Here is a 12,416-nt window from a genome sequence, read left to right as displayed (position 1 = left end):
CAGTGGCTGTGAAGGGCTTGGTAATGTTTAAGATCACTGGGAATAAGATTTTTCATCACCGTAGATTCATCATCCATGCACAAAAGACACTTTTTGTGTGGGCACACGCGCGCACACACACACACACACACACACACACACACACACACACACACACACACACACAATGTGCAACAAACAGAAGCTAAAATTTCTCTTGGGATGGGCCCACAGGCCATGAAAGCCACATCTCTCCTGGGAACTAGACACTATGTCTTTGTGCCATACACAACTAGATAACAATCTATCTGAATCAAATCTGAAGATATGAGCAGTTACTGAACACTTCCTCATTGGCCAAACCACACTTCACAACAATGTTACATTCAGAACTATTATGTCTGGCTGAAACATCCTACTGCACAAAGTAACCTTCATTCAGGTAGACTAACGAACAGATGGTTTCCTGCAATAAAGTATGACACTGTTCATGTGTCACAGGCCCTAATAAGAAAAACAGACCTATATTTCTTGTGGTAAATATACAGGGTTATTACAAATGATTGAAGCGATTTCACAGCTCTACAATAACTTTATTATTTGAGATATTTTCACAATGCTTTGCACACACATACAAAAACTCAAAAAGTTTTTTTAGGCATTCACAAATGTTCGATATGTGCCCCTTTAGCGATTCGGGAGACATCAAGCCCATAATCAAGTTCCTCCCACACTCGGCGCAGCATGTCCCCATCAATGATTTCGAAAGCATCGTTGATGCGAGCTCGCAGTTCTGGCACGTTTCTTGGTAGAGGAGGTTTAAACACCGAATCTTTCACATAACCCCACAGAAAGAAATCGCATGGGGTTAAGTCGGGAGAGCGTGGAGGCCATGACATGAATTGCTGATCATGATCTCCACCATGACCGATCCATCGGTTTTCCAATCTCCTGTTTAAGAAATGCCGAACATCACGATGGAAGTGCGGTGGAGCACCATCCTGTTGAAAGATGAAGTCGGCGCTGTCGGTCTCCAGTTGTGGCATGAGCCAATTTTCCAGCATGTCCAGATACATGTGTCCTGTAACGTTTTTTTCGCAGAAGAAAAAGGGGCTGTAAACTTTAAACAGTGAGAATGCACAAAACACGTTAACTTTTGGTGAATTGCGAATTTGCTGCATGAATGCGTGAGGATTCTCTACCACCCAGATTCGCACATTGTGTCTGTTCACTTCACCATTAAGAAAAAATGTTGTTTCATCACTAAAAACAAGTTTCACACTGAACGCATCCTCTTCCATGAGCTGTTGCAACCGCGCCGAAAATTCAAAGCGTTTGACTTTGTCATCGGGTGTCAGGGCTTGTAGCAATTGTAAACAGTAAGGCTTCTGCTTTAGCCTTTTCCGTAAGATTTTCCAAAATTGTCGGCTGTGGTACGTTTAGCTCCCTGCTTGCTTTATTCGTCGACTTCCGCGGGCTACGCATGAAACTTGCCCACACGCGTTCAACCGTTTCTTCGCTCACTGCAGGCCGACCCATTGATTTCCCCTTACAGAGGCATCCAGAAGCTTTAAATAGCGCATACCATCGCCGAATGGAGTTAGCAGTTGGTGGATCTTTGTTGAACTTCGTCCTGAAGTGTCGTTGCACTGTTATGACTGACTGATGAGAGTGCATTTCAAGCACGACATACGCTTTCTCCGCTCCTGTCGCTATTTTGTCTCACTGCGCTCTCGAGCGCTCTGGCGGCAGAAATCTGAAGTGCGGCTTCAGCTGAACAAAACTTTATGAGTTTTTCTACGTATCTGTAGTGTGTCGTGACCATATGTCAATGAATGGAGCTACAGTGAATTTATGAAATCACTTCAATCATTTGTAATAGCCCTGTATAGAGTAGGCCTGAAATCTGTGTACAATTATCAATATTTATTTTACAAAAAACTATAGCACTTACAAATTTGTCATTTGTGCCAAATGAAAGAACAAATTATCGTTTGTTTGCATATCCTTCTTGCAGGTAGAAACTGAGTAGAGAGCATTACAATCTCTGCTGTTTTAATACGGCATCTCGTGAGAAGAAGGTGCAGTGTTTTCTGTGGTGTCACAACAAGACAAAATCTTACGTTCCTGTGCAGCACAATTTTCAAAGACAATATGGAAGAGAAGCACTTGACAGGAGTACCATTGTGGGGTCAATGGAAGCGTCCGATTCCACCCATTTGCTTTGACCCATGCCGTAAGGGTGTTGTTGTGTGTGACGTCATTACGGCGCGGAGTTTGAGTTGATTGTGTTTGTAGATGTCGTCTTGTTGTTTGGTGGCGTGCGTGTGTGTGTGTGTGTGTGTGTGTGTGTGTGTGTGTGTGTGTGTGTGTGTGTGTTTAGGATGGCAGGCCGAAATTTGTTGTTGGTAAGCAATTGTTTTTTTTGGTCTATTTTTCTCGAGTGGTAATGTTCTGTGCATTTATTATGTATTGAATGCGTTTTAATTTACGTAGGGATGTTTGAGTTTTTAATTTTTGAGGTTTTGTGGTTCTGTTTTTCATAGCTGTAGGTGTTGGTTTTTCCATATCAGTAGTTATAGTTGATCTATGTAGGTCAAGGGAAATGACCGATTCCAATTTTTGTATTTTTATAAGTAGTTATAGGTGTTTTGGTACCATCAGCTATGGTCAAGGGAAATGGCTGATTCCAATTTCTGTAGTTTTTGCTGTTTGGCATTGGTGTTTTGGTATCGTCAGCTGCCGTTGACCTATATAGGTCGAGGGAAGTGTCCAATTACTGCAGATTTTGTTTTTGTTCATCTTCTGTTAGTTAGTTACGTGTTCCATTGATCAATAGCACGGAAAAGCGTTATGATGTGGAACGTGTCAAATGCACAAGAAATGTGCACAGGAAACAGCTTTTTTTTCTTTTTTTTTATGTTTACATTATAATGTTATACCTCAATATTTCTACTATCTATCCCAGTCCCTTAAATGGCACAAAATGCATATATTATATCTCCAGATTTATTTACTCATATTCAAGAATTCATCTATGGTATAGAAGGAGTTTTCAAGGAGGTATGATTTCAATTTGTTTTTGAAACTATTACTGCCACCTGTCAGACATTTTATTTCATCTGGTAATTTATCAAAGCGTTTTATAGCAGCATATTTTGGGATCATGGTGTTTTGTTTACTGTTATATTTAGCTTGTCCCCTCCCTAAAACCCCCCAATTACCCGTGGTTGTCCCATTAGTTTGATTGTATTTTTGGAGGGAGATGTTATTGTCTTATTTATACGTATTTTCGCGTTTGTTGCTGTGTGTATGTAGTGATATCATAGGCGCCATATTGGAGACACTTAGAATAGCCATTTCCATCATCCTGATGATGTCGTGGGTCAAAGCAGATGGGTGGAATCTGACACTTCCGTATTCCCCTGAGGTGTGGTACAAAGTTCACACAGATCAACAGTGTTTGGATCTTCCACGCACAGTGCAGCCTTCAGGCAATGAACAACTTGCCTGAGCTGTTCAACCTACTTGACACATATCTCATGAATTAGGGATTCCAACTAGAACCACAGAGTGAAGTATTCTACACAAAAGATTGCACCTGCGTGCACATAAGATTCATAGAAGTGTAGCTCATTTTGTATTAGCATGAAATAGGGTAGAGGGTGTCATAAATATGATAAACAAGTTGCCAAACATTAAAATGAAGGTTTTTTTCCCACAGTGAGATTTTTCTGCAAAATTTCAATCACAAACTTTCTCCTCAAAATCCCAAAATATTTTTTCAATTCTTGTCTATATGGGAGATATGACCATTTTAATAAAACATGAGAAAACAGAACAGATAAATAGATTTAAGTGTTCATTTTCTCCATAAGCTATCTGAGATTGGACTGGTAGGGAAATGGTCAAAATGGGTCTCAAACCTTCCAACAAACACTTAAGTGTGAATATCAGAGTAATAATGCAGAATCAAATGTACACTGAGATGACATAAAAAGTGATTATCGTATTTCAGTGTCAATGAAATTATAAAACAACCTAAAATATTAATTTTACGAGTTTCTGTGAATATACCCAACGTAATAGAAGGAATTGCCCAACAGAAGTAAGCACAGTTTGGGTGGAATGAGGTGTCTGGTGTCATGGTTGGTTCTCACAGTGATCTCATCAGTTTTGGTTGGTTGGTTTGTGGGGGTTGAAGAGACCAGACTACAAAGGCCATCGGTCCCAACAGTTCTGAGGAAATAATGTCCCACCAGGTGCAGTGTTATGACAAAGGTTTTTCAGTGCTCCACAAAATTGCTCTCATAGTTTCAGATCTCTCATGTCAACTTCATCTATTTCTTCTTCACTCTCTATAATACTCTCTTCATTTCCCTTGTCTATCCCTTCTACAAATTTCTTCCACCTTTCAACTTTCCCTTCTTTGTTTCATATTGGCTTGTCATCAGCACTCTCTATATTCATACAGCTTGTTCTCTTTTCTTCATAGGTGTCTCTAATTTCCTGTAAGCATCACCTATCTTTCTCCTACTTATACATAAGTCTACAGTCATGCACTTATTCTTGACCCATTCCTGCTTAGTCATTTTGCTCTTTCTGTCAATCTCATTTTTTATACATTGGTATTTTCTTTCACATGCTTCATTTGTTGCAATTTCATATTTTCTACTTTCATCAATTACATTCAGTATTTCTTGTGTTGTCCACAGATTTCTACTGGGCTTTGTCTTATTGCCTCTGTGACCATCAAGTCAAGGGAAGTGTCTACTTTGACCTGTGACGTAAGTCAGTTGCGTGATGTCACGGTGACGCAGTGTTTTTGAGTCCGCTCACATCTGCAGATGATGTGATGTAGTATTTGGTGGTGTTCTCTTGTCTGGATGCTCATGTCTGAAGTTGTCTGTAAAATGTATGATAATGAGTCACTTGGCTTTGTGTGATCATTGGGTTAAGTTGTGTTTGCAATAGTGTGCCACTCTGTTAGTGGGTTATATTGATTTGATGTACTGATGTTTATTCTTTCATGTTTGTATATGGTTTTGTTGGTGTTGTGCATTTATTATTGTCCAAAATGTAGTTGTGTGGTTTTTTTTTCCTTTTTAAGCAATGGACATGACAGAAAAATTTACTAGACATTCATTGCCGGCTGCATAGGGGGAAGACATGGTGACTATCATCAAATTTTTCCAAGGTTTTGGCTCAACTGCCGAGTACGTTCATTGTCATGTGTGCCATAAACACATGAAGTTGACTGGAGTCCTGGCTTCTCAGACCAGGGGCCTCTACATGTGGCATTGTTACCATCACAACATGTGGCTGCCTTCACTATAACGGCAATCAAAGCTATTCATTCATCTTCTATTGTATTCCTTTCTCCTTTATCAGTCAATTGTTCCCTAATGCTCACCTTGATACTTTCAACAACCTCTGGTTCTTTAGATTTATTAATTCATTAACCCTAATATCCAAACTTTCTGCAATTTATTCATTTTTAAACTGCAGAACATAACCACTAAATTGTAGTGACAGTACTAGCCTGCGTTTTTAAATGTTTTGCACTTTAAAATCTGGTTTCTAAATATCTTACCATTACAGGGACCTACATAAATATCTGAAAGCTGTTGGTGTCTTTTTCTTTCCTTTGGTGTCTCCTCCTTTCACGATTCTTAACCCAGTTGTTTGAAATGCTTTAATTGTGTTCTGTGGAAAATTCTACCCAGTGGTTTCCCCTTTCACTTCTTTTCCCCAGCACATGTTCTCCTTTTATTTTTTCTCTCCCCTAATTTTCTTACTAGGGAATTCCAGTAACTCACCACAATTAAATTTTCACCTCCCACGTTGTTTGTTGTGGTCTTCAGTCCAGAGACTGCTTTTATGCAGGTCTCCATGCTACTCTATCCTGTGCAAGCTGTTTCTTCTTCCAGTACCTAATGCAACCTACATCCTTCTGAATCTGCTTAGTGTATTCATCTCTTGGTCTCCCTCTACGATTTTTACCCTCCACACTGCCCTCCAATACTAAATTGGTGATTCCTTGATGCCTCAGAATATGCCCTACCAAGTGATCCCTTCTTCTAATCAAGTTGTGCCACAAACTCCTCTTCTCTCCAATTCTATTCAATACCTCCTCATTAGCTATGTGATCTACCCATCTAATCTTCAGCATTCTTCTGTAACTCCACATTTTGAAAGCATCTGTTCTCTTCTTGTCTAAACTATTTATCATCCACGTTTCACTTCCACACAAGGCTACACTCCATACAAATATTTCAGAAAAGACTTCCTGACACTTATATCTATACTCGAAGTTAACAAATTTCTCTTTTTCAGAAACGCTTTCCTTGCCATTGCCAGTCTACATTTTATATCCTCTCTAATTCGACCATCATCATTTATTTTGCTCCCCAAATAGCAATACTCATTTACTACTTTAAGCGTCTCATTTTCTAATCTAATTCCCGCAGCTTCACCAGATTTAACTCGACTACATTCCATTATCCTCGTTTAGCTTTTGTTTATGTTCATCTTAAATCCTCCTTTGAAGACCCTGTCCATTCCGTTCAGCTGCTCTTCCAGGTCCTTTGTTGTCTCTGACAGAATTACAATGTCATCGGCGAACCTCAAAGTTTTTACTTCTTCTCCATGGATTTTAATTCCTACCCCGAATTTTTCTTTTGTTTCTTTCACTCCTTCGTCAATATACAAATTGAATACCATCGGGGATTGGCTACAACCCTGTCTCACTCCCTTCCCAACCACTGCTTCCCTTTCATGCCCCTCGACTCTTATAACTGCCATCTGGTTTCTGTACAAATTGTAGATAGCCTTTTGTTCCCTGTATTTTACCCCTGCCACCTTCAGAATTTGAAAGAGAATATTCCAGTCAATGTTGTCAAAAGCTTTCTCTAAGTCTACAAATGCTAGAAATGTAGGTTTGCCTTTCCTTAATCTATTTTCTAAGATAAGTCGTAGGGTCAGTATTGCCTCACGTGTTCCAATATTTCTACGGAATCCAAACTGATCTTCCCCGAGGTCGGGTTCTATCAGTTTTTCCATTTGTCTGTAAGGAATTCGTGTTAGTATTTTGCAGCCGTGGCTGCCTCCTGTGAAGAACTGAATAATTACCTTCACATGTTCATACTTTGTTTTTCATTCTACTCATCATCTGTAGAGCTACCAGACTTACACACATATCACAACTAAATGGAACTAAAGAACAAAGATTAATCTCTGGCTAGCATGGTCATTATGGCAAGATCTCAAGTCAAATTGGACCCAAGAATAGCTACGAGCTTTTCAAATGAACCACCCCTGTCTTTGCATTATATGATCTAGAGAAACCAAAGGATACCTAAATTATTAGGTGGGTAATGAACCCTGCTCTTCCCAGTTGTAACTATCTGAATCAGTTAATGGACTGGAGACATTAGCCTACTGCAAACAATATAATATTGTCTGTAAAAAGCTCCTGGTTGTTGTTGATAGCCGTTTGTGTGAAAGCTTGGTGAAAATGAACCTTGTTGATTATGTCAACTATATTTGTTATTTATACAATTGTTAGGGATTTATCTAAACATAAAGACTATTGGCCTGGATTGTATGTCCTAACATCCTCTATCAAACAATTTCATGATATAAATTACAAAGCTTATAAGAGAATAGTGATGTAAATGTATGTATTACCAACTTGTTGAAATGAAGCCTGCACACAGCTGATTAATGATCATACATTAGATGAAGCAGAGTCATACTAACAACTAAATCTACATAGAAAACTGCAGATCATTTCTCTCAGTTAGAACATATTTTTCTTCACTGCATGTCAGAAAATGTGGCAATATTAATTGATTTGCTTAAGTAAAACAGACAACAACCAAAATAGTTGTTAACATATCATATACAGTAACTCTCAGATACATTTTCTGTGAACTTAGGTTGACAGTTTTCTTTATCAAAGGGCATACTTAACATTTGGATATTAGAAAAGACCAGAAACAATGTACATGATTATTGCTATTAGCTACTATGCTGCAGTTTGTCTTGAACTGAGTTAGCTTTTTAACACAAACATATACCACTTCATTAAACATTGTTGTAGTAGTTGTTGTTGTGGTCTTGCCTGAAGACTGTACTAATGCACCTCATCATGCTAGTCTCTCTACATCTGAACTCTGTCAACCACTGTGAAATGCATGGCAGAGGATACTTCCTATTGTACCAGGTATTTGGGCTTCTGCCCATCCCATTCACTTATGAAGCACAGAAAGAACGATTGTTTAAATGCCTCTAATGTGCAGCAATTATTCTATCTTATCCTCACAATCCCTAAGTGAGTGATACACAGGGGGCTGTAGTATATTTCTAGAGTTATCATTTAAAGCCGGTTCTTGAAACTTTGTTAGTAGACTTCATCGGGACGGTTTATGCCTATATTCAACAATCTGACAGTTCAATTTCTCTGTGACACTCTCCCATGGATCAAACAAACCTGCGAACATCTGTGCTGCTCTTTTCTGTTTACATTCAATATCCTCTGTTAGTCCTATTTGGTCCACACACTTGAGCTGGTTGTACGAGTGATTTGTAATAAATTTTTGTTGTAGACTGATTGCATTTACCCAGCAGTCTACCAATAAATCGAAGTCTACCATCTCCTTTACCCACGGAAGATGACTGAGCCTATGTGATCATTCCATTTCATATCCCTACAAAGTGTTACATCCAGGTATTTGTAAGAGTTGGCCGATTCCATCACTGATTCACTGATGTTATAGTCATCAGATACTTTTCTTTTTTTCCCCTATTTTCTGAAGTTCACAATTTTACATTTTTGAACATTTAAAGCAAATTGACAATCTTTGCATCATTTTCAAATCTTATCAAGATCTGATTGAATATTTATGCAGCTTCTTTCAGACAGTTCTCGATTAGACATAACTGTATCGTTTGCAAAAATTCTGAGGTTGCTATTAATATCGTCTGCAAAGTCATGATTATACAACATGAACAGCATGGGTCCCAACACACTTCACGTGGCACACCTGAAGTTACTTTTACATCTGACGATGACTTTACATTCAAGATATCATATTGCGCCCTCCCTACCAGAAAGTCTTCAATCCAATCAAAAATATCTGGACACCCCATATGAGTGAAGTTTTGACAAGAAGCATAAGTGTGGTTCTGAGTCAAATGATTTTCGGAAACAAAGAAACAATCCATCCACTTGACTTTCCAATCCAAAGATTTCAATATGACTTGTGAGAAAAAGTGCGAGTTAAGTTTCACACAATCGATGTTTTCGAAATACATCCTGTGCAAGCCCCTTGATCTCCAAATAATTACGTACAACTTACATGCTTATGAATAACCTTACTGTATTTGTCTCTTGGTCTCCCTCCATTATTCGGGCCCCTACACTTCCCTCCAATACTAAGCTGGCAACCCCTTGATGTCTCAGAAGGTGTCACATCAACTGATCCTTTCTTCTACTCAGGTTTTGTCACAAATTTCTTTTGTCCTTAAATCTATTCAGTACCTCCTTATTAGTTTGTGATCTAACTATCTAATCTTCAGCATTCTTCTGCAGTACCACATTTCAAAAGCTTCTATTATCCTCTTGTTTAAACTGTTTATTGTCCACATGTTACTTCCACATACGATTACAATCCATACAAATACTTTCAGTAAGCGAATTTGTCTCCTTTCTTTAGTGCTTGCCGAGTGTACAAATTGAACACCACTAGAGATAGGCTACAACACTGTCTCACTAACTTCTCAATTACTGCTTCCATTTCATACAATTTGACCCTTATACCTACCATCTGGAGTCTGTATATGTGTTGTAAATAGCCTTTTGCTATGTGTATTTTGCCACTACTACCTTTAGAGTTTCAAGGAAAGTAATCCAGTCAACATTGTCAAAAGCTTCCTCTAAGTTTACAAATGCTATAAATGTAGGTTTGCCTTTCCTTAGCCTATCTTCTAAGATAAGTCGTAGGGACAGTATTGCCTCGCGTGTTCCTACATCTCTCTGAAATCCAAACTAATCATCCCTGTGGTCAGCCTCTACCAGTTTTCTCATTCTTCTACAAATAATTTTTTTATGTAGTATTTTGCAACCATGACTTATTAAACTGATAGTTTGGTAATATTCACATCTGTAAGCCCCTGCCTGCTTTGGAATCATTACATTTTTCTAGAATTCTGAGGGTTTTTTGCCTTTCAGTGCTCTGTCTTCTCGCAGAATCATACTTACCCTCTCATATTTTTCCATTTCTATAGTATTGGCATCAGGTTCATCTCCCTCGAATAGGCCCTCTATACATTCCTTTCAGTTTTCAGCTTTCCCCTCAGTGCTTAGGATTGGTTTTCCATATGAGATCTTGATATTCATTCAGTTGCTTCTCTTTTCTCCAAAGGCCTCTTTAATTTTCCTGTAGGGGTATCCATCATTCCCCTAGAGAAATTCGAAGCTAAAACATTACATTTCTCTTTTAGACATTCCTGCTCAGCCATTTTGCATTTCCTGTCAACTTCATATTTTAGTCATTTGGATTCCCTTCTGCCTGCTTTATTTGTTAATTTTTTATACTTTCTCCCTTGATAAATTAACTTCAATATCTCCTGTTACGCAAGAATTTGTACCACACCTTGTCTTTTTACCTATTTGATCCTCTGCTGTCTTCACTATTTCATCTCTCAAAGCTACAAATTCGTTGTTTACTGTATTCCTTAAAGTCAACAGTTGCCCAATGCTCTCTTTGAAACTCTCAATAATCTCTAGTTCCTTCAACTTATCCAGGTCCCATCTCCTTTATTTCCTATATGTTTGGCAATTCTTCAGTATTAATCTACAGTTCATACCCAATAAATTGTGATCAGAGTACACATCTGCTCCTGGAAATGTCTTACAGTTTAAAATCTAGTTCCGAAACTTCTACCTTAACATTATGTAGTTAATCTGAAACATTCCGGTGAAACGTTATACACAATTACAGCGTTACAAACCACTATTTTCGTAACTACATAATAGTGTCCCTTACTGTAAGAGCGTATTTCTCACTCTGTATCTAAAAAACGTAATTCACTAGCTTTTTCGTCTCGCTACATAAAGTAAATATAAACTTTTGTCGATTCTATTCAGATGTTACCTTAATAGGTGTTTCGATAAAATCTACACCAAGTATAACATTTGTGGTCCCTGATTTTAGATAAATTCTGGATCTATATGGCGAGGAACTGTACTGAAACTTGTTCTGTAAAACTACGTTTCTGGAGGGATAATGAACACCAATCATTGGTTGAAACATTATGATAAACGTAGGTATATAACTTAGTCTAGCCTGCCTGACATACACAGTGATACTTTGGTATCATCTAGGAGGGCTGGGGCAGGAGTGCTAACAACAAATAATACAGCCTATTAGGAATACACAGAACGAGAGAATAGATTTTAACGCATAGACACATACCATTAAGCAGCCTTCTGCTGAGCAGGCAAACGGCTTCTCACTTTCTTCCATCATGGTTAAAATATCACAAAACACATAACACGTAACTGCAACGCAAAACTGCTAATTTCGAAATCTCTCTTTTTGGCACCATTTCGATCAGTATTTAGATTTACACAATATTTTTCGCTAGCTCTCATATCTCTCCAGTACTGTATTCGAGCATGTGATTGACTGCAGCATCACTGTAATACGTTCTTATAGATAGTGACTCTATGTTTACAGCCAATCATCAAAACTCGAGCCTATAAACACAGCAACAAACACAGAAACTAGTTTACTACTTCATCTGTCAACTTCGTCGCTTGAATAGCACTTCGATTTGTTTTGGTGCTACAGTATCTCACCAAAGGTAAACTATATGCACATCGAAGCGGTCGATTTCGAGCTGTGCCTTTGTGACTACAATAGCACAAAAACAGATATAACCCAGAAATTCTAAACGTCTGTATGTCATTTATATTTTTATTTACTTCAAATAATTTCCCTTATACATAAAGCTTAAAAAGCTCCAATGGTCGATTTCGTAATGACCAGTTTACAGGACCGAGAATCGATTGACTAGATAGTTCATTTAATTGAGAAAGGTTTGAAATCGGTATTGGTTATTTAGTTATTAAAGGGCCGGTTGTAGAACCTCGTGACAAATCCAGGGTTTGCTAACCGAGGAATAGGCTAACCGCGGGTTAACTTCAAGTGCGCGTTGCACGACGCCGTTTCATTCCCCGGTTAGTTATTCCCGCAATAGCGTTCGTGTCCGGTGAAGCTGACTACAAATAATGAGTGTACGTCATTTCATATTTAGTTAGTCGTCGTCTGCAGAAATAACATGTCAAACATGTGTAATAAGACTTCCATGTCGCAAAACTATTCGCTTGAGGATACTTTGAGGCTGGAAGATGCTGCAAGTGAGTGCAA

The 12,416-nt window shown here is 38.4% G+C and overlaps 1 protein-coding gene across 2 annotated transcripts in view; it reads right to left on the bottom strand.

Annotated features, from left to right (window-relative positions):
- The window catches only part of LOC126471068 (cyclic AMP-responsive element-binding protein 5), a 145,184-nt gene extending 133,215 nt beyond the window's left edge, over positions 1–11,969 (bottom strand). Inside the window, exon 1 of one of the 2 annotated variants that reach the window (XM_050099139.1) lies at positions 11,460–11,969. In XM_050099139.1, coding sequence (XP_049955096.1) covers positions 11,460–11,513 — 54 coding nt within the window. In that variant the 5' untranslated portion in view covers positions 11,514–11,969. The remainder of the gene's footprint in view (positions 1–11,459) is intronic. The other variant, XM_050099140.1, reaches the window with a different exon arrangement.
- Positions 11,970–12,416: the final 447 nt, after the last annotated feature.

The sequence above is a fragment of the Schistocerca serialis genome, chromosome 3 (assembly GCF_023864345.2).
Source record: "Schistocerca serialis cubense isolate TAMUIC-IGC-003099 chromosome 3, iqSchSeri2.2, whole genome shotgun sequence".
Lineage (NCBI taxonomy): Eukaryota > Metazoa > Arthropoda > Insecta > Orthoptera > Acrididae > Schistocerca > Schistocerca serialis.
Note: the sequence above shows the minus strand (reverse complement) of the source record. Positions and strands in the feature narration are given on the sequence as shown.